The 26,199-nt window shown below is 46.5% G+C and overlaps 1 protein-coding gene across 1 annotated transcript; it reads left to right on the top strand.

Annotated features, from left to right (window-relative positions):
• Positions 1–5,330: 5,330 nt before the first annotated feature.
• On the top strand, positions 5,331–21,906 carry UPK3A (uroplakin 3A). Its single transcript, XM_078597082.1, has 7 exons — positions 5,331–5,578; positions 7,300–7,455; positions 11,153–11,399; positions 12,683–12,774; positions 16,604–16,739; positions 18,875–19,046; positions 20,793–21,906. Exons 1-6 carry the CDS (start codon positions 5,506–5,508, stop codon positions 19,020–19,022), a joined length of 852 nt encoding a protein of 283 aa, XP_078453208.1. The 5' UTR covers positions 5,331–5,505; the 3' UTR covers positions 19,023–19,046; positions 20,793–21,906.
• Positions 21,907–26,199: the final 4,293 nt, after the last annotated feature.

Genomic DNA, 26,199 nt, shown 5'->3' with positions numbered 1-26,199 from the left:
CATTTTATGATTGCTATTATTTCGTGAATGACGAAGCGGGGACTTCATGTTTAGGGACGACGTACAGATGCCCCGTGACAGCAGCGATCTCAACAAGAGGACGATCCTGGGAAAACCGGGACAGGAGGCAACCGTAATTTCGATTTGCTTTCCAACACCACCCTCTGGACAAATCGGCTACAAGTAAATGTCTTTCCCACTGAATTTCACATCTCCCCATCTATTTAAGGAACGAAACGGGAGGATTTATCCACAAATCTGGCTGTTGCCTGATGAAGCTAGTTGTAATTACTGGCGAGACGTCGTACTCAGATTGTAAATGTTGTGGCTTTGCTCTCCAACACACCGGTGTTGCTGTACTAGTGACGAATTGCCATGTTTTGTTTACGTGACAAACCTTACTAGTTGGCTGTGTCGGGTGGTGGCGGGTTTAACGACACTTTTATATATTTACGCGATCTAACCCAAAAAAACCTGTATTATGAATGATATTGGTCGCGAAAGCCTACAAGGTGTTAATCTTCTCTCCCACTTGAGGACTGAGTCACACAACCGCACTGGGAGCTGAACTGGAGGAATGACTTCTTAGTTGTAAATATACTTAACAGATAGGTCATTCTTGATTTGAAGCTTTCGTGACTGCAGAGATAGGTCATTTATCCACTTCGCATGCGTAAAATAGACTTAATGTGTACGCATTACATTGGTTTCATTGTTTAAATGTCACTGTTATTATAATTGAAAGTGCCCATTTAATTTCACCGTACATTTGTAAGATAAAACAACGACAGCTCTGCGAGTGTGTCTTTGGCAGGGTCTAGTTAATGTTTTCGTTGACTTGTGGATGCATCTGTAATGGCTTTCAACCAGTTTTTTTCCAACTGTGCTATTGCTACCATGTCAAGAGACCAAGTTTCCATTCGGAGCTCTCACAGAGCTGGGCACTGCCCCCGGTGTTGGAGAACGGCCCGCAGAAGACGACATCACAGAACTGCTTCTGAGATCCCTTCACGTGACCCTTTCATCCAAACGTTGGTGCTTTGCGCTCGGCCACGTGCCCTGCCAACTGACAAACGTTTGTCGCGTGGCGGTCATGCAGACGGAGTATTTTGATTTCTCGGAGCTAGAATTTGGCTAAATTGAGTGAAAAGGCAAATGTAACGTGCGTTTTTGTGTGTGTGTGTAGGCATGGGTTGTGGGAAGCGATAGTGAAGTGGTGAGCGCGCTGCGCTTTGAACCCAACGACCCGGGTTCGATTCCCGCTCACGGCCAACACCAGCGACGATTATCTGAACCGGTCCTGGGCCTCCGCTAGGTCGACTCAGCCTCAAATGAGTACCTGGTGCGGTGTGTAAACATCGCCACTGGGGAGACAAAGGCGTTCGGGCGTGGTGCTGGCCACCCACCCCCTCGTGTACCGTTCCGGCCTTCATAGGTGCTGCTTGCTAACCGCACTTTCCTCTACAGTCTGTGAAGGCTCTATGGGGGATCTTTGTTTTTTTTTTGGTTTGTGTAGGCATGGGTGCTGAAACCATACAACTTTCTACATATAGACGCTGGCAGGTGAAATACATTTCACTAGAAGTAGGATTTCTGCTGTACCGATTCAGTGCTCAGCCGATAGCGTGAGAGGGCACTGAATGTAAAAGATGCGAGCGATGAACACCCCGCATGCCTCGTTTTATGTCTTGATCTACCAAGATGCTCTGTAGCCAAGTGGTGGCACAGGGTGAATGGATAACTACAGATGGCTATCTCTCCAGGACGCAATCTTTATTATTAGTATTATGCTTGCTTAGGGAGGAAAGCCTCACTAAAGCCTCAAGACTTGTTTTCAGGAGGGTTTTGCCAAGTTTTTGCAGTATGGGGAGCAATGAGCTGATGTCTGGAATCCACATTGAGTAATTTGAAGGTCGCGTTTCAGCATTGGGATGTTTGGCCAATACCATATACATTGAACTGTAAATGTTTTATTTTATTTTACCAATTAAGGTCCACTGAGTTATATAGATGTTTTTTTTTCAGAAACGACCTGGCTATCAAAAATGACAGCTCAACGAAGTCGCTTTTCGCGTGGAACTTTCTCGCAGCAAAAAACACGTAAATTCACGTTGATTATAAATGTGGAGGGAAAAACCAGAGGACCCGGAGAAAAATCCACGCGACTACGGGGAGAACATGCAAACTCTAAATATACAGGCATCAGGGTCGGGATGGAACCCACGACCTCCTGTATACTGCGGTTTGGTGGAAAGATTTTTAATTTGTATTCGGCATTACCCCGCGGCCTACCACCATTACCTCGTGTGTGTCATACATTTGGCAGGAAAAGGTTGAAATATGGAGACATTCAACTTTTGAGTAAAAAAGAATCGACACTGCACTCACCTGAACGCAACCACCCCACCCAAACCGTAAGCCTCCACATTCCTCGCAAGGCAGATCTAAAATTAGCATTCTAAAAGCATCAGATCACGTAATATACCAAACTGGCTATTCATTTGCCAATAATTACACAGGGTAATGCCAATCGTTACAAATTGGGTTATTTAACAGAATAAAAAGTCAGTCTTGGTTTTGTTGAAGAGTGAATCAGTTTCTGCGTTTTTGGATTGGTGTGGATTTGGTATTGGCTTGGCGTAGGAACTCACTGCAACCCGGGTGGCATGTCAACTCAGTCTTGCTGGCTTACCAAACAACAACAACAACAATAATACAATGATACGAAACTCGTTATATTTTGTTCCTTATTTTCGATAGGTTAGGCCGGCACTGTTGTGATGGAGCATAATTGGGTAAAATAATATTTAGGTAGAATTCCAATGACATCTGTCAACCTGGCAGCGTTCAACTTTAAGAGCGGGGTTTTCGTAGCCAATGCAATGATGACGGTCCAATTTGATTGAGCGAATTGTCGTAAGTTGACGTCAGATCGTCATGAAAAGTCTGGCGCCACCGGTGAAGAGAAGCTTTATTTGACATAATTCCATTGATACATTGCCCACGTGTGAATAATAATAGTAATATCTTTACGAATGTGGCGATCTTGTCACATGGTGGGGGTGAACGACAAAAAATATCGTTTTTATTATAGCAACAAAAAATACTTACGTGGCCTAACCACCCCACCTGCCCCCCTTAAAAAAACACATGGATCCTAGCAGCATTTGTTTAACAAGCCTCAATGACTAACGATACTCAGAAGGTCGTATGGAGTCCAGAGGTTGCTTGCTTACACAAATGCTACTGTTGGTTGATAGATTTCCCGAATGAATATTGGCCGATGGATCGCAACGCATTGTGTGTGTGTGTCTTTTGTATGTGCTTATCATAAGCTTTGATCTGTGCTTTGTCAAACCGCTGCCGGATGAAGGCCTCCCCACGTCGAATCGATCGTGTTGGTTGTTTGACTCTACTTCACTACGCCGGTCCGTCTGGGCTTGTTGGTAAGGGGGGTGAAGGTGCCCAGGACCGGTTTGGAGATCACTCACCGCTCCCTTTGCCACGGTGGAGAGATGTTACCGACCTCAGCTGGTATACACGAGGTTCGTGGGTTCGATCCTGACCCTGACGCCTGCTGTATATTTGCTAGTTTGCGTGTCTCTCTCCACGTGGTTGTGTGGATTTTTCTCCGGGTCCTCCGTTTTTTTCCCTCGCATTTAGAATCAACATCACGCGTTCAGAGCATTTGGCTGCTATACATTTCCACATTGATAAGCCACTTAGTTGAGCTATCATTTGTGATAGTCTGGTCGCCTCTGAAAAAATAGCTATATAGCTCAGTGGGTCTTACCTGGTCAAATAAATCAAATAAGTTTAGCGTTAACAGTTTGAATTGCCAAACAAGAGCGAAGTCTAGTTTTGAGAACTTCACCTTACGCTGATGCAAAAACACGCACGGACTTGCCCTCTCTCTCCCAGTGGCCATGAAGATGGCGCTTTGCGTAATCATCACACGCCTCGTGGTGGCTTTCGTTTCATTCTTCTCGTGGCTCACAGGAGCCGCGTGTGGAGCACGCTACGCCATCGTCGCCACTGTTGGCCTGCCTATGGCTCAAAACAAATCCCGCACCCATACCGGAGGATGACCTTTTAACTTCGTCACGCACCAAAAACCATCCCCAAATTCAAATATCGACACCGCACTATTATTAGCAGTAGGAAAGTAGTGCAAGATTTCGCAATGGCCGTGGCCACCGTGACTACGAAAATGTCCCCTCGGCTGCTGGTGGCATCGAAGGTGTTGAGAATAGCCACGCGGTGGCTGTGTCTGCTGCAATCCAGCACTGTGGTGGAGGCAGCAGCGAGGGGGGTTGGTGGATCACCGCACACACAGACGTTGTCGTGGTGGAACTCCCTTCCCCGTGGGCATCGAGGAGGGGTCATCCGTACCCTGGTTCGCCAGGTGAAGGCAGGGCAGCAAGTGGACTAAACATTTGTGACATTGCCCCCCCCCCCCCAAGCTGCCTGGACAGAAGCTTCCTTCACTCCGCTGTCCGGATATGGAAGTGCCTCCCACATTGTCGGCGAAATCACCGATTGTCGGCTTCAGGTCTTCAAATGCCGAGCACAATAGACAAAGACCCCCTGTATAGCCTTAACAGACTGTAGGAGCAAGTGCTGTTAGCGAGCACATATGAAGGTCGGAACGATACACGAGGGGGTGGGTGGGCCAGAACCACGCCAGACCGCCTTTGTCTCCCCAGTGGCGATGTTTACACACTGCACCAGGCACTCATTTGAGGCTGAGTCGACCTAGGGGAGGTCCAAGGACCGGGTTAGGTAATCATCACTGGTGTTGGCCGTGAGCGGGAATCGAACTCGGGTGGCCGGGTTCGCCACGAGCACACACACACGGACATCTCCTAACCTCACCGCACGCCTTGTAGCACCGAGTCTTTGAGCTGCAGCGAACCAACGATTATGCCGATTGCATGATGTACTAACGTCTGATATGGCCGTTGTTCGCAATTGCACCCAATTAAAAAACACTTCCGCCTGTTTCAAATCTGTACGGAGACCCGAATAGTCTCAAAACATCTCACGATGAATAGAAAATCTTATGATAAAAACCTTAACGCAAGAACTCTCCTGAAACAAACTCTTACGACTCAGCACGGCTTTACCTGGGGTAAAAAAAAAAGCTTTTATTAGCTATAATTTTTTAAATAATTATTTTCGACAACCCTACCGACTTAAGACGTTAAAATGCTGCCAACACCACAGGTGTGTTTCAGGCCATATAATGATGATGATGTCAGGGCCCATTCCCCCACCCCCGGTTCTCTGGGTGTGGCTCTATAAAGCCCTGGGATCTAGTCGGATCGGGTTTGTGCTCCGACTTTCACAGCGTTGGGGGGGGGCTTCTTTGTGACTTCGCCTCGCCTCGCTCGCTGCCTCCTCCTCGTTCGTTCGTTCGTTCACTGGCACGCGTTCCTCGAATCTCCTAAGCTGTGTTTGGAGCAAGCGCCGACAAACGAGCCGCGTGCGACGTGACAGGGAACTATGGCCCTCGGAGTGGAAGCTGCCTTCGTGGTTCTCCTGGCGTGCGTCGCCGGCGTGGAATTGGCTGTCCTGGGTAAGGGTGGAACTTCGCGTCGCCAATGCATGTTCTTGTTGGCTCGCAATGGCTTGTGAATGTTATGCTCGCTGGCTATATCCCCCTGCCTACGCGTTCCTCGGCAACACTTGCTCCGTAGAGGGATAACATATAACAGGTGCATTTTATGGGTTCGTGACCCCTTTTAACGTGGTGGAGTTATTTTTTGTGTGTTTTGTTTGTTTGTTCTTGAGAGGTTCATTTAAAAGTTAACGTTTTCACACTGCTCGATGATGTGATTCTTACATTAATGATGGGCTTTGGTGTCAGCCCAACACCGCGTTTAGATGTGTTGTCGTTATCTTGTTCTCTGGAGCACTATTCACGTGTCGCATGAATAACGCAAAATAAATACAATACCAACTTTAACAGATGAGCCAATAAAGCATTTAGTGCCCGTAAATACAACTGCTTGGATGGAACGTGCTTTTTTTCTTTTAGATTCAATGAACGCACTTTATAATACGGACGTGCTGTCTGCAAATGTTTAAAGTTGCTAAACCAGTAAATACGTCTACTGAATATATGATTCTGGATATATGTATGTACTGCATATCATCATGAATGCCATAGCTGTATGAGCCATCATCAACTCTGGGACTGATATAATTGGCATCACCTTTCGCGGTTGGTCCCACATTGGATGAGAGACTGGCTTCACCATAGGAGTGTGGAATTTCCACCACGGCATCACGGCCACCGAATGGGCATGATGAAACCACCCATGCTCTGTTGAGCGGGGCAGATCCTGACAATTTCAATAAATATATTTGGAAGCTTCTACGGATAAAGCGGGCCACCCTGCCATTAGCAATGTGGATTTTCCACCACTTTCACAACAATCGCACACGGACAGGGAGGGTGCGGTGTTAATTATTAGGTGAACACTCTGGACTTGCGGTCCAAGAGGAGGCCAGTTCAATGCGGTCTCCGGGCGCGCCAGTTGACAGAATGGCACAAGCTCATTTCATCCTGTTTCCAGCCTGCCCCACCTGCCCCACCTCTGTCCACGCTGCAGCCTAAAGGGCTGAGCCGCAGCTCGTCAACCGGCAGGTTTCAGTGTAGTGGGGTAAAATGTGGGTACTCTCATCTGCCGCCTCCAGCCAGCAGTAGCATAAACGGGCAATTGCAGGGCCGCGCCTTCACCTTTTGACCGGCGTGTAGCAAAGGTTATCTGGACTGCTCCCTGCCATAGAAATGTGGAACTTAAACTTGGCTTGGGGCCGAAAATCAAGCTGGGCGCCACCCCACGCTCCTTTTGAGCAAAGATGGTCTTCAATACTTTACCTTGTGGCTTAACGGGGGGTGGGGTGATCTCACGTAGACAAACAAAGACAAACATCTCCCGTATAGCCTTTAACGGATTGTAGGGGCCAGTGCTGTTGGCGAGCAACTATGAAGCCGGCACGGCAAACGAGGGGATGGGTGGCCAGCACCACGCCCGACCGCCTTTGTCTCTCTAGTGGCGATGTTTACACACTGCACCAGGAACTCATTTTAGGCCGAGTCGACCTAGGGGAAGCCCAGGACCGGTTCCGATAATCGTCACTGGTGTTGGCCGTGAGTGGGAATCAAACTCGGGTCGCCGGGTTCGTAGCGCAGCGCGCTAACCGCTACACAAAGACAAAGACACGGAATGCACCCACTGGATTCTAACACGCAAATGTGGTGTTTATCGTTGGGGTTTTTCGTGGTTTCAGGCAGCGGCACCAAGCCCCAACTCGCGAGCTCGACGACCGTTCCGTACAACCCGACGGAGACGACGATCGTGTGGTCCAAGCCCTTCTGCGTGTTCCAAAAGCCCGTCCCCACCACTCAGTACGTCGTGGACGTCTACGCGTCCATCACCAACAACAGTAAGCGGCTCTCAAACCTCTTCTTATCGTCGTTGGCGTTGGAGACCTGAGACCACTGAGGTGCACCCTATCTCGGAAGCCAAGCGGCATTTAAACCGAAGTCGGCCCCATCAACTAAATAGCGTGGGGGTCTGCAACCTGCGGCTCCGGAGCCGCGCAAGACTCGTTTAAGGACTGCGGTGCGGCTCTTGAAATTCGAAAAAAAATCCTCATTATTTTGGTGGCTAACCCCTTGACCATGGGCAGAGGTCGGCAAGCTGCAGATCCGGAGTTGCATGCGGCTCATTAAGGACCGTTTTGTGACGTTATTTATTCAGGATCACAGTCTCGAATTCATATGACATGGCCCTCTTGAAATATCGTTTTTTTTTTACCAAATTAGCCGACTCCTGAACTAGTGGATGGACGACCGGCACGCATATCTCAGGGTGTCTTGAAGACTTCTGTGAGGCTTGCATCCGATATATGTAGCATTTATTTTAATGTATTAAGTTGCGAGCCGGATGGGCCAGAATTGGGCAAGGATGTTGCCCACTTTTCACCAAAGCAACCAGAGAGCACAGACTTGGGTGTGGTCTTTCTACCTTATCCCTCAAACAATGAAGAACTACATCTATTTGTAACAAATACACAAGTAGCGGGCAACAACATCCATTGCTGTACTGTACTTCTGTACTACGCTCCTTCTACAATCCACACTGACCAGTGTGGTGAAGTATGGTCAAATCGCCCCCCTCCCGTCTACCCCAACATGACCCATGTGTTATTGAGAGTCCCTCGTCCAGCAGTGGAAACTTTGCACATTCGTCAGTTAGGGTTGGTGAATGGCAAGAATGTTGAGGTCATACCTTGGCTTGCTAGGAGAATGCGGTACATTTACAAATGTGAACTCCACCCAGTTCTATCTGTATGAGATTGTGTTTCCCCCAAGCATGCGTGGTTTGCTCAAGGTGTTCCGGTGTCCTGCCACATTGTAAATACGAATGAATTGGCTGCTAACACCCTCCTATATAAAAGACCACAGAGCTTGTCTTCCCCACTCGCCTGTGGTTCATCCTCACGTTTCGGAGTTATTGCTCCAGGAGAGCGATTCGGATACTGTGCAGCAGTGCAGGACAAGTTGACATTCATATAGCACTGCCTTACAAATTATATATAGATTTGTTTTAATAAAAGGCGACATTTTTGGCAGTGGCCTTCATTTATGGCAACATAGGCCAGAATGGTTAAGGGTTGGAGGCAGTAATTTTACACTTTCTACACCATGTCCATAACATATATCTATACACACACACACCTTGTCCATGATGCCAACTCTTATCCACTCTACCTCACTTGGCCTCATCCCTCCACGTTGCTGTGAAAAATGGACATCACGAATCCACTAAGGATTAAATTCATTATTCAGTGATAGTGCATGGGCAGTGGGTGCACAAGCACGCGCTCGGGCGCACATTCGTACACAGCACCGTGGCCCTAAAAATAAAAACATTAATGGGCAAGCTTTGAGCAATGACCTGTCTTGATAGCGTACACATGGGCGTCCAACGAAGGGCAGGGCCATTGATACGCTCCATTTATTTGTTTGCGCTCGCTCTAAAGAAAGCCACGCCCAATACTTCAGCTAATTATAGGTTTTAAAAAACAATTAAATAAATATTTATCTTCGATTCTTGCCTTCGGGAGCAAGATGCTAATGCCTTGGGAGGCCGGGGGGGGGTTAGCTTCAGTAGGATTCGTGTAGTTTGACTTTTTCTCCATTTGAAGGAGCGCAGATTAGAAATAATTTTGCCTCGACGGTCCAAAGTTTTGGGATTTAAGGCCGTGTTGTTGTTATTAATGAATGCGTTCAGAGCTTTAGTTATTTGTGCCTGTCCGCCACTACCAATTCAGAATCGCCCAAGAGTTCGTTTTAAGATTCTGAAAATGGAGCTCATTCGCTCATGCATTCCTCGTATAACTCTACTGAATTTACACCCCAGTTTAAAAAAAATTAACCCGTAAAAACAAAGTTTTTAACTATAAATCTTTTATATGCGTGGCGGCTAGAGTCCTCTCGTCCTCTGGCTTGAGATGGCTGCCACCTATGGGTCAGATGATTGCATGCAACCATTAAGCAATTGGTAATTAAATATAATTTTTTTGTCCTAAAAAGTGTAAAGTTTTGGAAAAATTTTTTCACGAAAAGTAATTTTCACGCACAATGAGTTTGTGTGGAAAATGTCAGCTCGATTGGATCACGGGAAGTGGGTTAAAAAATGACCGAAAGATTTGCACGGTCATAAGCAAGCAAGCAAGCGCGCAAGTGAACTTAATATAAAAGATTTAAAAAGAAGTCCACTCGCAGCAATATTTTGTCACGTAGTACTACACAATGGAGAACATTCAAGTATTAATTACATTATTTCATAAACAAAAACAATTATTCACATTTTTTTCGTGGACATCTGGGGTCAAATTCGTTGCAATTACCCTCAAATTGCACTTACATGACAATTATGATAGTTTTTTTTTACGGTAAAGTATTTTGAATGCCTTCCGACCTGAGATTGAAAGCAAGATGTAGCACTCTGAAGGGTTGGCACTAAATCCCTCTGTAATGAGAAAGGCATTATAATAGGTGACGGTTTCGGGCATGACCCTTCTTCAAAGCACACAGAAAGGCCGAGTGAATAATCAAGTGGAGAGTGCATAATCTGCCATGAGGCCCTGAACAGAATAAAAAGGAACAGTTTTAAATTGGCATATAAATAGTTACCTTTTTATTATGGCTATTGAGCAACACACCCTTCAATAAACAAACATATATTTACGCATAGTTATTTGTATTAAAATGACATTTAGAATGTTTCTGGAACATTGCATTGTGGGTAGCCATGTTGCAGTGTGGTGTCTTTATTAAAGAGAGAGGACCCATTGTTGACTTGGTGACTCATTGCACAATGGAAGTGGAGATTTTAAATAAATATTAGGATCAAAGGTGCTTTGAAGAATTTTTTTAAATTCCTCTGTTGCAAACAGGGTAGAGGAATTCACAGGAGAGTAGACTTAAAAACAAGACCGAGTTCTAGTGTATTTTTACCCCTCGCTGTCGGATTTTACCGAGAAATCAAATGTGTTATGCAAGGAAATGTGTTCCTGTAGGAGGAAACAGTGCATATGACCCTCCAAAGGAGTAAGGTTTGTACACCGCTTAATAATAAAACTACGTGTCAAGTGCAAATGAGTTGTTAATTCGGTCATCCCAAATGAATTGTATTCAGTTCGAAAGACATGGGCTGTCTTTTTTTTTCTGGTACCATTCCCACCAGATATCAAGTGGAGGCTAGGTACCGACATGTCACTGGGGGGAGGGGGGGGTGCTGTGGTCTGTACTGTTGAGTGACGAGCCACTGGTTTGGACTTTGTGGAGAGCTCACAGGAGGATGTTGGCCAAATCTGTTGCCTCGGCACTTGCACATTTCTCCAAAGTAGTGGAGGCCATGGCGTTTGCATACGGTGCGATAGACCAGATTCGTGGAGGTGCATGCAAAATCTTTGGTGGCACAAAATACTATTCAAATAAGCAAATGCGTTTTTACCCATACGTCAAATGCGCATTGTATAAAGCATTATGTAATCCAATGGATACGCGTGATTCGTGCGAATGCGTGCTTTGTGCCAACTTGTATTTCAACGTCTCTCAATTTATCTCCAGGTTATGCATTCGACAACTCGATCGGCACAGCGCTGTCCTCCTACTGGACAAACCCGGTGTCGCCCAGTCCGTACCTCGCAGCCACATTTGACGTTCCGGACTGTGGAATTCTAGTCAGCCCTTTTGACGCCATGGCTGTCAAGACGAACGGGACATTCCGTCTGGGCGGCGACACGGCCTGCGTGAACAGCATAGGGCCCAGTGCGTCCGCATGCAACGGACCCCTCGTACCCGGAATGAAGTACAGGTGAGTCCACACGACAAAACGGTGGCGACGCCTCCTCGTGGTGGGGCAAGCAGGGGGGGAGGGTGCAATGCTGGTGACGTAGCGCGCGGTTGGCATGGGATGGGGAGCAGTCGTGTGACCGTTAGCGCGCTGCGTCACAAACCTGGCGACCCAAGTTCGATTCCCGCTTACGGCCAACACCGATGACGATTATCTGAACGAGTCCCGAGCCTCCCCTCGGTCGACCTGGCATCAAATTAGTACCTGTGCAATGTTTAAATGTCACCACGAGGGAGACCAAGGCAGCTGGGCATGGTTTTAACTACCCGCCCTCTCGTGTGCCGTGCTGGCCTTCATATGTGCTCGTTTAACAGCACTTGCCTCAACAGTCTGTTAGAGCTATATGGGGGGTGGGGTCTTTTTCTTTGTCTTGGTTAGCATGGGGCTCTCATGCTAGGGATTGAAGTGACGGCCTACTGTCCAATATTCGGCGATAATTTCCACATCATTTGAGTACATTCTCAATCGCTTATTCTCGAGTCCGTGATTTTATGCGTGCATTGAGGGATAGTAATCGATTTTTCATTATTTTGATGAAATAATAATATTCAGAGCAAACAATATCAGTCGATTTAATCGAGTACATAATTATAAACTACTCTTTTGTGATCGACTATTTAGGGCCCTCTTTTTTATGATGCTCCCGAAGGCAGCCCCCCCCGCCGCCTCCAAGCTATCCCACGTGACGCAGCGATCATGCCGATGACCTCATCAAACCCTTCCAATCACCTCCCATTCAGTGAAATCTGGGGACGGAGGTGATACCCCCCCACCCCACCTATGTGTCATTCAAATAGTGATTTGGCCCTTATTAATTAACGATGACCTAAATAATCGGGTAGCCCAGCTGGAACAGAGTACTATATTTTCAGGGTCCATTTGATATGAACTGTACCTTAATGTCCGTACAGTTCTGGATTATGTAACAATTAAACGTGCCTCATTTCATGATTCAGTCGACAGATACTAGAATACATTATTATCATTACAGCATTTAATCACGAAAGACATCCAAGTGTTCAATACAGTACTTGTTTTGCAGTGGTAAGTGCTGCAGCATGCTCTGTGTTAAATTACTACTGCAGCATAGGACAAGATTTGTTAATGAAAACTATGAATGTCAAGAATGCTATCCTGGAAATGTGGCGCTTGTTATGCATATGGTAAAATCATCTGTTTATATTTTCTATAGAAATACTATATTCTTCGTGACAATTGTCTTATGTTGATGCTCTTTATTGCAGAGTGAAATATACGCTTTCGGAAGCAACTGCACAAAATCCCAAACCTATTGTGGATCAAACTCCCTGGTCAGACCCTGTCTCCACAAAGAAATGTGAGTAACACTAAACATGACGTATGTTACAACCAACACTCCATAACTCCCTCTTTATTAACCTCCGTACAGTCCACAACTCGGTTTAACACTTAGGCTTTCGCAACCAAAATCATAATACAGGTTTTTTTGGGTTGGATCGTGTAAATGTGTGTCGTTAAACCCACCACCACACGACACAGCCAATTCGTAAGGATTGTCACGGAACGGGTGGACTGTTCCACAAATCTGGCTGTCGCCTGATGAAGCTAGTTGTAATTACTGGTGAAATGTCGTACTCTGATTTTAAATGTTGTGGTTTGGCTCTCCAACCCACCGGTGTGCTGTACTAGTAATGAATTGGCTACGTTCTGTTTACGTGCCAAACCTTACTAATTGGCTGTGTCGGGTGGTGGCGGGTTTAACGGCACATTTATATTTTTACGCGATTTAACTTGTAAAAACCTGTATTAAGTCCACACTCACCTGGTGCTTTTCCTAATTTAATTAATTGGAGTTCGTTTTTTTTAATTGTAATTGGCCACTGTCCTTATCATGCGATTTAGCAGACCTCCCTGATGTGGCCGGGATTGGTCCCCATGGCAGTTTCGGAAAGGCTGCTCCCAAATACCATTGTGAATTTTTGTTCGGAGTTAAAAACACGTTCTCGCCTCATTCTCAGACTCGCTACTGGGGCCAAGGGTGGTGGGCCTACGTGAGTAGTGGACGGGGATTTGATAAACGAGTGGGGGCAGCGTCTATGAGCAAGTGGGGCTCTGCTAACGTCGGAGTGAATCCACTTAACTGTGGGCGTGGTTATGTATAAAAATGGGCGTGGTTATGTACAAACATGGGTGTGGTTATGTATAAAAATGGGCGTGGTTCTGTATAAAAATGGGCGTGGTTATGTAAACAAATGGGCGGGGCTGCCAGATCACCAAGTGTCCCCCTGGGCTGAGCCTCCCAGAAATTTTTGGATGGCTTTTATACAGTGGCGGCTCCGTGACATTTCCACTAGGCGGGGCTGTTGTGAGTGACCTCTGAAAATATGGTGTTCTAATTAAGAAAAACCTCGTCATGTTATAGTGATAACTGTCTTATCTACCAACGGTAGGCATTTATTAACAATACGAAACAAAACAACATCACTCAAATGCTGTCCCCATGACCCTCAAGGCCACACTACACAACCCTTTCATCCTTTCAAATGGAACATTTAGGAGTGACTCACACAGTGTTCGCTGCTAATTCTTCGTTTGCTGCACCTGCTGTCATCGCCATTGCTGTTGTTTCCTCCTAGAGCGTGTAGGCCCATGACCTGCTATATTTTGACAGTGCAACTTAGCGTTGTGACATCGTCATTACAGCCATGGGTGGCTTTTTCACCGCCCTGAATGGGTCTCAAACGGCGTGGCTAAATTGCGAAGCTCATTGCAATGAATGAAGGGATATCTCTCACTTGGACGCCTTCACAGCCACCCTGAGACCTCCCAAAGGCACATATCAGACTGTGTCGTTACAGCAGTTTCTAATATGAATAACTTCAAATTTTATCTTCATTAGGCAATTCACGTTGCAAGAATACTTATATTATAATTACTTTCAACACAACAAAACTATTGATAGGAAAGTATTTTTTTTATTAGAAATATTACATCGCATTTCCTGTTGCTTGGTGGGGCGACGCCCCAACGCCCCTAGTGGACGAACTGCGCCTGCTTTTAGATATTTTTTACAATGGACATGAATAATATAATAATTTTCCCTAGGACATTTTTCAAGCGTGTAAATTGCGGTCTTAACCATTACGGTGATATACCAAGTGGTTCACGTTTTGGAATTTCTCTCTTTTAAAATCTGAATCACCTTAACTATTTCATCTTCTAAGTTGAGTGTCCTAAGTCTGCCTCAATCTATTTTCCATCTACACCGTGTCGTGGGCATTTATTGACGTCTGTTATTTTGGGGCTCGACTTCCCAGGCGTTTGGAAATGGTGGTTAATTGTACGGTCATTTTTGTCTCTCTCCGTTAATGCTCTCGCGCATTGAACGACGTTTCCTGTCGTTTGTCCGAGCGCTCGCTATTTAATCTGTGGCCGTGGAAATACATATGAAGAGTCTTGCAGATGTACGGTTCATAATAACTCGACCTCGTGAATTATGCAGGTCTCCGCTCTTATTTTCCATCTAATGAGTGACAAATGCGATAATTCGTTATTGACCCAGTATGGATGCTGTTGATGTTGTTTTTTTACATTTCACACGGGGGTTTTGGTTTTCGTTTTGAGGGAAATTAACCTTTGCGTGACCTCCAGTACTGCTGCTTGAAGAGGCAGATGCGTTAACAGCTCAGCCACGCATAGAAGGCTTCAAGGGTTGGTGGTTGACGGGAGAGATTCGTGAAAATCGAAAACCCAATGGGTCGTGAGGTGGCTAGAAAATCGTAGTAACACAAGCGTGTTTGTGAACCCATCTGTGCGGAGTGAGTTATCTCCTCTCGCATGAATCCAAGCGCTCCTTGGAAATTGAATTGGCCAAAAAACCAGATCCAGGATGCACTAGATGAGTCTTGAGACTTAATTCTGCTTTCATGCTTAAATAAATCACGTTGCAATGTCTCGTCTTTGGTGACCAAGTTTTCCGATTGCAAGGAGCCTCCATATCTGAGGGTTACCCAAATTGATATACTGTGCAAGTGTCGACCAACCAGTTGGCAAACTTCTTATTATTATTTTCGATTTGTCCCTTTTTACGTTGAAATACTGTACACTTTTGCCTTTGTAAGACTCAACCCTCAATTTATATTAATTGCATTTATAAGGCATCGTTCAGTCTCAACGTGCGATGAATGAAAAGGATACATTAAAGAAAACTGGGGGTGGCAAAATTTGAGCTAAAATAAATGCTGAACGTGTTTTATTAAAAATGGAAACTGCTCTTTTACAAATGTGTCCTGTAAAACTCATCAAAGACTCTCTCTGACTTAAGACTTGGTGGAGTTTATTTGTTAAAAGATCGGGTTTTCGGCTGGGATTTAAAGACGGCAGCATTCTCCAGAGCCTGTGTGACCTCCACCAGTAAAACGAAACTATATATTTTTTATTTTACCAGGTAAGGCCCACTGAGCTATACAGCTCTTCTTTCAGAAACGACCTGGCCACAAATGATAGCTCAATGAAGTGGCTTATGTGGAAATTTATATCAGCCAAATACTCTAGGGAGTTCAACAATTGGGGGGCCGCCAACACAGTAAATTCCCATTCTTATTTCTATTATTGACCATTTGTAGCAATGGCAGATCCAAAGGACCCTGGCAATTGGTATTTTATTGATTTTTTTCTACCAGATAAAATACATTTATTATTGTGGGGTCTTCTTTAAAAAAAACTTGGCATTTTGGGACTGCGCCCACTCCACCTCCGTCCCTCCTGGGAGGTTTGTAGATCTGCCTGATATAGATTTGTAACATGTATTCACTACTAAACTACGTTTAGCGAACCTTCCCGCCCCACAAAGACAAAGATGCCCCATGTAGCATTAACAGACTATTGAGAAAAGTGCTGTTAGCGAGCGCCTATGAATTCCAGCACCACTCCCGGTCGCCTTTGTGTCCTCCCGTGTGGTGACCTTTACACACTGCACCAGGTACTCATTTGAGGCCGAGTCGACCTAGGGGAGGCCCACGACCAGTTCGGATAATTGTCGAGGGTGTTGTCCGTGAGCGGGAATCGAACTCGGGTCGCCGGATTTTGTAGCGCGCTAACCGCTACGCCAATGCTCCCCCCGCCCTCCCCCCACCACCGCCCCCCCCCCATCACCGCCCCCCCTCCCACCGACTTGACGAGCCCAGCGCCAGCGGCCAGCACCATCAACACGTGGCCCGGCAAACGCACGGGCGGGATGGTGGTGGTTACCGCCGTGCTCAGCACGCTGCTCTTCCTGCTGCTCGCCGCACTCCTCCTGGTGGTCATCTTCAAGGCGTGCAGGTGAGCAGCGGGGTGCTTTCGCTCGCACGGATCCTCGGCACGAAGCACGCCGCACGCGTTTACATGGTGGGGGGCGGGGGGGGAGCGGGTGGTGGCGGCTAAGGACGGACAGCCAAACCCGTCGGCAACGTGAACTTAAAACTATAAATTAAACTATGTTTACCAGGTAAGGCCCACAGTTGTATAGATATTTTTTCTCCGATGTAAAGCGGCGAGTTGTCACGGGGGTTGGCATACTTCGGTGACGTGGCTCGGCAGAAAGCGAGTTCCGTGCTTGTTGCAGAGGCTTGCGGTTTGGGCCTGGCGACCGCCCTGTTTAATAGCGCCGGTGCGCATCAACCGCAAAATACGAGCTGTCTGCTTCACAGTGCACATTAAAGATCCCGTGATGTCATAAAAAAACTAAATAACGTTTTTTTTTACTTGCCAGGTAAGCCACCACGAATCTACGTAGCTATTTTTCTCAGAACTAACCTGACTGCAAATGAGATCGCTCAACGAAGTAGATTATCAAGCGGAAATGTATAGCAGCCAAATACTGTTGATTCTAAATGTGGAGGGGGAAAACTGGAGGACCCGGAGAGGGGGGGGGGAAAAGCCAAGCAACCACAGGGAGAACACGCAACCTCCAAATATGCAGCAGCCATCAGGGTTGGGATTGAACCCCACGACCTCCTGTATACCAGACGAGGTAGTTAACATCTCCTAGCCACCGTGGCTCCTTTTGGCACTGGACATCTGTAAAAAATATCTTCACAGCTCATCGGATTTCTCCCAGTCGAAATAGAGAATCTGATCTGAAATTCACCGGTTCTTAGACAAAGCCATTGAAATGGCTAAATCCCTTTTACTGAATCTCTAATGATTGCTCTTAATTAGCTGCACGGAATCGTAACACGTGAGGAAATTTCATTTTGACATTTTAAAGTAACCGATTGAACCTTATGGCGGGACCTCGGGGTCCCACAAGCCCCAGGCTCTCGCATCAACTGCGTTGCGACTTCATTGTGTGTCTGTTGAAGGCGAACGATTCGACAATCTTTTCCTCTCGACGAGCTCTACACGATGCGCTAATCAAAGTTTCAAAGTTTTGTTTATGACTACGGAAACTTTGGCAACGGACGGGTGCTTGGTGAAGAACGAGAGGATTGATTTCCGATGGGTCGCGGCGTTTGTGTACGCGGTGGGACGGAGTCGCCAAAAAGACATTAATCAATTACGATTTTGACTTCTGTTTATTCGGGACCCCCCGGGGTCCAGCCATGAGGTTCATTTGTGCAGCGAGTTGGCGCACTTGACTTGCAATCCAGAGGTCGCCGGTTTGATTTGGTCTCCTGGCGCGGCATTTGAAAAAACAAAAACGTGGGCAATGTTTCCTAAATTCTCCAACCACCTCTGCTTCCCCCCCCCCCACAGCGTTTGTCCACCCAGCAGTATAAATCGCTTCGCCACAGTCGATCGACAGGTGGCATGTGGTGGGACAATGTGGGTACTCCCACTGCTTCCAAGATTTATGACCAACGTGGAAAGGGGTAGGCCTAAATACCCTTTGGGGGGGGGGGGCTCTCTAGAGCTTCCTCTCGTGAAATCGCTTCCCCCCCGCCCCCCCCAGCAGGAACGTGTGACAAGAAATTGCAGGGCTGAAACCTTTAACAGCAATCACCCGGCTCTGGCATGAATTCATGCAGGCTTTATGGCATAAAGACCGTCGTTACCGGATATGGAGCAACGGTTGCAACATTTAAGACGGCTGGATACACAAATGAACGTAAAGGAGGTTATTTACAAATCGTGCGACGCTCAATAAAGGGTACATTTAGACTAATGGGGAAAACAAAACCAATTCAAACGAGACAAACATTTTATTCGATCAAACCGTGACCCTAAATCCTCGCAACAATTCGATGAATTGCTGGGAGGAGGGTGAATTATCATCATTACTAATGCCTGCTTGCTGCCTCCGATTAGCACAGTTGGCTACGTGCGATGCAAAATAAGTTCCGAGTTCAAGTTTACAGGCGTCTGCCATCTTCACGTCCCGAGTGTTCCCGAGATGAGAAGGCGGCGGCGGCGGCAGCAGCAGCGCGTCCTGACGACGTTTCGGGTCTCGTGCCCCGCCCCTGTGTCCCCCATAGCAACGACACCCAGGAGCTGACCAAGCCGACCCAGGTGGAAGCCCCCCCCTTGAGGACGGCTCACTCTGCCTACAAGACGCACTACACCAACAAGGGCTACGGGGAAGACGACAACGCGCCTCCCGCGAAGCCCGAACGATACCAATGATCTCCGGCTTGCCGGGCACGTCGGGTGAGAACGGCAACCCCCGTGCCCGCCCACCCACCCACCCCAGCTTTTCTGAATGCCCTTCGCACAACCTGTTACCCGCGGTGTACCCCCATCGATTTCTCCGATTCGTAAAGTAGCCGAGACGGCCCGAGGGCAGGCGTATTACCGTACATGCTGCTTGCTTCACTATCTTAGTATTTTGTGTTTAATGTAAATGAATTCTCCTCTCGCCTTATCTCGCGCGCTCGCACTCTCTCCACTCCAGCCACACCAAGGCTTTGCGTTTAAGCCGCCAGTGAGAACCTTTGCTCAGTGGGAGGGGGAGGTCACTCGCTCTCCTCTGCGCCCAAGGTCTGGAATCTCCCTTATTTGCAGCCCACTGCCATTGAAAAAATGCACCCAATGCTTTGGACCACGGCCAGGATTTAAGTCTTGGTTTGCACATGTGCCATACCAAAGGTTGACTCTGTTGGTGAATGTGGTATCAGAGCATCAAAATGTGGCGAACCACAATGCTTTCAGCCCGATCGCCAATGACTGCAAGAGAAATAATTATAGTATTTAGTTATATCATCTCTGACATATTTCATTGGCATGTGAATTAATCAACTCTGCAAGTCAAACATTTTTTTTGCATCACTGGAAGGAAAAAAAAATGACGCCACAAGTCGAGTCGTCGTACGACGCAATATGGGGGGGAGAACTTCATCACAAGGTGGTGCACTGCCAGCTGCTAGAGTTCCGAATGGCAAATTCGTTGGCCTTGCGACACGAACACGAACAGCGTGACTTTGGAATGAAAGTTCAAAGATTAAAAAAGAAACGATGGCCACTAGAGGTAACTCGGTGTGAGATTGCTGCTGGATTCTTACTGAAGAAGTTTCACTCTTGGTTCTTTCGGTAAAGTCACGTAGAAGGGAAACAAAAAAATAAAAAATAAATTATTTATAATTTTATTTAAAAATATAAAACAATATTTTTTATTATTTTATTAAAAATATAAAACAATATTTTTATTCTTTTATTGTTTCTCTTGTGCGTGACTTTACCGAAAGAACCAAGATTATGAATCCCTGCAGTCACGAAAGCTTTAAATCAAAAGTTGCACTCTCCTTAGAAAATTCACCCTTTGTGGCCATTCCCGGTGTTGTGGCTGATTTAACAAAGCCCAAACCTGCCACAGCACCGGAATTGCTTCCAGCGTTGTGGAAATTATGAATTGAGATCCTGAAAGTTATTTTGCGGAGTGCTGAAATAATATCACTTACGACTGTGCCGGTTACAATTGCCTCGCTTATCACCAAACGCCTTCTTCTGTTGGATGTATTTCACTTTTTTGTTCACGGTAGCCTAGCAAAAAATGTGGAACTTATTGAGTGATTATTAATTCGCGTACATACATAACAATGGAGTGGAGAGCGGTAGTGTAGTGGATGACTCACTGCACTACAAACCCAGCGACCTAAGTTCAGTTCCCACTCGCGACCAATAACGGTGGTGGTGTAATATTTTGAACGTGTCCTGGCCCCTCCCCTAGGTAAACTCGGCCTTAAAATTAGTACCTGGTGCGTGTGAACAACATCAGCACTGGGGAGACAAAGGTGGCCGGGCGTAATGGCCACCCCAGCACATCGTGTGACATGCTGGCCTTAATAGGTGTGCTGTCTTAATGAGTCTGTTACAGGCCTTGCACGGCAGGAGGGATCTTTGTCATTGATCTTTGTGTTTGTGTGGGTGGTGGGCGTTGTGTGCACGTGTCTCTTCCAGGGAGCAAGTGAAGCCGTGGGAGCGTGGATGCCATGTGCTTCGAAAGAGCGGGGAAGGCGCTTGCTCCTCAACTAAACTTTCCCTCGAGAGTAAATGCCTAAAACATCCAATGGCATTTCTTAAATATCACATTTTAATCGTATTTCTCTCTTGGCATATACAGTGCTGTAAGTGACGTTGGCAGTGTGTAAACCCCTTCGTTTTAAATAGCTTCATTTCACACGGTTTCCTTTGGTGTTTGATATTTTTATTTTAGGAATTGTATACGCTCTGTATTTTAATTGCTTCATATTCATCAGTTGGTATAATGGTTGAAATATTCTTGAAACATGTTTTATCCTCTGTAAATGGCTCATGTATTTTAAACAAAAAAGCTATAACACCAGTATTAGTAAATCATATTGTAATTAAAACTAAAAGTTTGATCTTTCCTTTCAAAGAAAAGCATATAGCCATGCAAAGCTGAAAGAAGCTGTAGGCGCAGTCCTGCAACTGCTTTCTTAGGCCACTGCAGGTGGAAGGGGCATCCACTAGAAGGGAGCTCTAGAGGGGAGCGGAGGGGGGGGGGGCCCTCTCGGGTATTAAAATATTAGACCATGAATTCCTAAATTCAATGATGGTGCATTGAATTTTAATGGAAACTTTGTGCAAACACATCCAGTTAAGTGCAATCATTAATGCAATTTTTTTTTAAAAATCAAATCAACTGCCTGTGGGTGGCTTTTAAAAATTCTAGATTTGAAGCTTTCGTGACTGCAATGATTCATACTCTTTGGTTGTTTTCATTTATTTTATTTTTAACCTACGTGACTTTACCGAAAAAAACAAAGAGTATGGCTTTTTAAAATGTTTTCTTGAGAGATTTCTTGATACCCCCCCCCCCACCTCTGTGCCGTGAATGGTTTTGCTCCAAATGGTTGCAGTGAATCTTTTCGTTGAAATCGAAACGTCTCTTCACAAAAGCGCGGCTCCTCATACTCGTCTCGAGGCTGTCCCGTGACTCCACGCTTGGCCTAGTTCTGCTCACCTTGTCTACTGGAACAAGATGGAATTTTCGTAGCGTGCAGTCACGGCAGTGTTGAATTCGTTTATTAAAAAAAAAATTGGAAACTGCTATTTTTACAAATGTGTCTGTAAAACTCGCCTAAGGCGCTCCGGACTACGACTTGGTTGGGTTTCTGCTTACACGGCCAATTGCAGTTAGCCGACTGAACAAAACGTAATAATCACCATACGTATGTGTGTATGTATGTCGGGGAGGGGGGGGGAGTTGCCACTTTGTGAGGTACAAAAAAATCCAGGACATATGAAGCAAAATAGCAAAGTCAGAAGAGGGGAGACCCACAGTACTGTACATGTAAGTGTGCATCGTTTGAAGCTGTATTACTATTTTACTATTACGATATCACTTTTACAACGGACCAAAGCCGGGATTTTCCCATGTCCGCTATCGCCAGCGGATGAATCCTGATAGAACAAGGGACAGGTGGCAACCCGAGTAAAGTTTTGTATTAAAAACCTTAATTTTTTAAAAAGTAGAATTGGCTCTTTCTAAGAATGTTTCTAATAAAACTCACCAACACTGTCCAATTTGATTCTGCTTAACTTGCCGACCGCAGCTAAGTCGGCTTAAACGTTTAATATTCACCGTGGGCAGTAGAGATGTCGTAGCCTTTAAGCCAACACGTTCTTCAATTCAACAGTGTCGCGCTCCACGAGACCAAAGGTTTCAGAAAAGCCCAATAATTCTTGGTCCCGTGGCCACAGTCTCAGAATCCCCCCCAAAATCCTCGTGAGATGATGGATGTAGTAGATACAGACGCAGTGAGACGAGAGAAGCGGGCGATGCCTTTGGATCTCTGGATGAAATGCGTCTTTACAAATGTAAATAATTATTACTGTCTTTTTAATGTTAATTCGCGTGTTGTGTTCATTGGGATTTTTTATTTGAGCTGGTGTTTGATGTCCACTCCTGTTTTCTGCATCAATCCGAGGTCCCTTGAATATTATGGGTTCCCCAAGCTTTTCTTTGGTTTCGCCAGCTTTAACCACGACTGCACAGTCTGTTTTTAACATCCATTAGTGGTTTTTGGGTTAGATCGCGTAAATATGAATGAGTCGTTAAACCTGTCACCACCCTACATAGCCAATTAGTAAGGTTTGTCACGTAAGCAAAACATGCCAAATTGTTACTAGTACAACCCACAACATTTACAATTCGAGTACGACGTTTCGCCAGTAATTGCACCTAGCAATTACTGGAGCTGTGAAAAAGCGCTTCATAGCTCATCGGATTCATCCAGGATAAATATCGATTCTGATTAAACAGGAGTTTTATTGGCCCCACAGTCTGAGCTCCTGTCTCTCCACGTGGTGGCGCTTTGTCACCCAAAGGCTTATGGGTATTTACTGCAGTTCTCAAATTGATTTTTTTTTCAAATATTTTTTTCCGTGACACAAAAAAATGTTATTTGGTTTTAACCACTTCAGCAGGATGACGGCATGTTTTTTTCGAAAATTGCGTGCGCAATTAATCGCTGCTTATATGCTGTGGTATAACTGGTTTTATGAGAGTAAAACTTGGAACTAGTTTGTGAAGGTAACTCGTATCTATATTCCAAGTGTACAGGCGTAGATACTTTGTAACACCTTAAGAGGCAGTTTGTATGAAGGCAGACAATATGGCTCGATCCTTAAAGAATCCTTTGTAATTTTACGGTTCTATGTCAATCCACTGCTGGATGAAGGTCTTCGGTCTTACCCCACCCCTTGACACCTTTTGGGTCACAATGTTTGTTTGACCATACTTCCTCGCTACACCGGCAATTTGTGCGGGTTGGTTGAAGGTGGGAAACGCTCGGACCGGTTTCTGAAATCGCTCGCCGCTGATGTTAGCTTTGGCCGGGAATCGAGCCCGCGGGTCGCCGTGTCCATCACCTCAACGCGCGCTCCTAAAACGAATTGAGCTCAAATACAAGAAAAAAAACCTTGCAAAAACGAGAGCCCTTCGCTTGTGTTATTTGCGTGGTTTCACGCTGCCCTGTGCAGCCGCATCCATCCATCAGTTGCAGTCCAGCGCATCGTAGGGACTCCAGCGTGGCTCACGCCTTGACTGAGTGACGAATAGATAGAGCTTTGTTTTGACGGTTTTGGAATGATGCCCTCACTCCGTTGTTGTGGGTGTAGCTGTCATGCCTCCCATGGGACGTGTTTCTCTCGACAATGGGCACACGCGCGCGTTTTGTTTAGGGTGTGGGGAGCGGTGGCAGAGCGGTTAGCGCTACGCTGCGCTAGGAACCCGAGCATTCTGGGTTCGACTGCTGCTCGCGACCGACACACCAGGTGACGATTATCTGAACCGTTCCTGGGTCTCCCCTAGGTCGACTCGGCCTCAATTAGTTCCTGGGTCTCCCCTAGGTCGACTCGGCCTCAATTAGTACCCGGTGCGGTGTGTAAAAATCGCCACTGGGGAGACGAAGGCGGCCGGGCGTGGTGTTGGCCACCCACCCCCTCGTGTGCCGGCCTTCATAGGCGCTCGCTAACAGCACTTGCCCCAGCAGTCTGTTCGTTTCATTTCGTAAACCGGTGGGCGGATGGCGCCTGTGAACGCGCACACGCCGAGTTCACGTGGCGTGCATCGAGCCCTCTCCCTCCCCTCCACCTCGACGCACTGGCGGAGCTAGTGGGGGGTGGGGTGGCACGTGCCCCTCCAATGATCCGATCGAAATTATGGATTTCGATCGGATCATTGGAGGGGCACGTGCAATTTCGATCGGATCATTGGGGTTTATTAGTAATAAATCGGCATTTTGCGTCCCCCACTGCCACTGTGTAGCATATTATTACATGCCAGGGACTCTGGGATGATAGGACAATAGTCTGTGTCCATAATTTGCAATAACTAACGGCAAAGCGGTTATAAGTGACTCACAGAATTGTGCGCAGTTGCGTATACAGTGCACGACTTCCCTGAAGGCATTCACCTTCAGCGAGCGCGATGTGTGTCACACAACGCGGTTTGAATTCGACCCTCGATCGATGGCTGCGCCATCGCCGCACACGCGTCGAATAAAAGCAAGGGACAAGTCCTTACTTACTAACAACTCCTCTATCATTTTTCATTGCTGGAGGGGTTGCCCCCCCCCCCCTACCTGAAAATGCTGGCTCCACCATTGCCTCTACGGATCAGTTCCGCTGCTGGGCGCGCACGAAACCCTGGCAGGTTTTTAGGGAGATTGCGACCGTGCACCGGGCAAACCAACAAATAACACCAAAGCTACTCTTTGGTTCTTTCCGTAAAGTCACGTAGGTAGAAATAAAATAACTAAAATAAAACAAATCACGACGTTTCGATCGCAACACAAGCAATCCTCATCAGGGTAGGAACACCACAGTATGAAATAAATGCTGAAGTTTGCCCACTACGTGACTTTATCGAAAGAACCAAAGAGTATGGATTCCTGCAGTCACGAAAGCCTCAACAACAACAACGGCTAGGCCACTGGATGATGGCTGCGCGTGCGAAATCATCCCAGCGCGGAGTGGAGCGATGCCTGCCCCAGGGGTAGATCTGTGGATTTCTCCCACCCCCCCCCCGACCCAATATCCATTCCGGGGATCTGTTGCTCCGTTCCTGCCGCGTTGTTTCCGCTGTCGTCTTATTTACACGGAAACTGTTGTTGTTGTTGTTGCGGCTGCTGTTCATGGATTTGACAAAAAAAAAAGTGGACCCAGATGTCATTTACACATACGGCCGATTACCGATACAACAACAGGTGTGATGATTGACACACACGGCCGACCTTATCGATACATCGGGTGTGATGATTTGACACATCCAGTCGACTATTGACACAGCCAACTAGTAAGGGTTGTCACGTAAACAGAACGTGCCAATTCATCACTAGAACAGCACACCGGTGTGTTGGAGAGCCAAGCCACAACATTTACAATCCGAGTACGATATTTCGCCACTAATAACAACTAGCATCATCAGGCGACAGCCAGATTTGTGGAGAAGTCTTCCTCCTGTTTCGTTCCTTATATCGAGGCGTAGATGTGGTGACCACGCTTCTGCGCTCTTGCGCAAAGTGGGGGGGGGGGGGGGAATTACTGAGTCAATGTACATTATGCATGTGCTTTATGCGAGCCCTTTGATCTTATCCGTCCTGTCTGTTGTGATATTAAAATAGCCGTACCAACGGTAATCCCTATTGAAGTATGCTGCCCTTCATAGGCATGCATTTAAATAATGTATTATTTAATGATTCGCTTCCACGCAGCAATAAGGCAATAGCTATCCGCATGCTTACAATTATTTTGTATTTGGCTGTTGACGTACAACAGGCAATACGACTCCATCGCGTGTGTGCAGAAGGGTCCTACACCCCGCCTCCTCCACTTACCT

This window comes from Lampetra planeri, chromosome 8 (genome assembly GCF_965212315.1).
Source record: "Lampetra planeri chromosome 8, kcLamPlan1.2.h2, whole genome shotgun sequence".
Classification (NCBI taxonomy): domain Eukaryota; kingdom Metazoa; phylum Chordata; class Hyperoartia; order Petromyzontiformes; family Petromyzontidae; genus Lampetra; species Lampetra planeri.
Note: the sequence above shows the minus strand (reverse complement) of the source record. Positions and strands in the feature narration are given on the sequence as shown.

Bases quoted from the DNA above. Each gene is read 5' to 3' on its own strand.
- UPK3A (XM_078597082.1), top strand. From the start codon at position 5,506: ATGGCCCTCGGAGTGGAAGCTGCCTTCGTGGTTCTCCTGGCGTGCGTC. The intron at 7,456-11,152 runs GTAAGCGGCTCT...ATTTATCTCCAG, and splicing joins CGCGTCCATCACCAACAACA to GTTATGCATTCGACAACTCG. The intron at 12,775-16,603 runs GTGAGTAACACT...TGACGAGCCCAG, and splicing joins CCCTGTCTCCACAAAGAAAT to CGCCAGCGGCCAGCACCATC.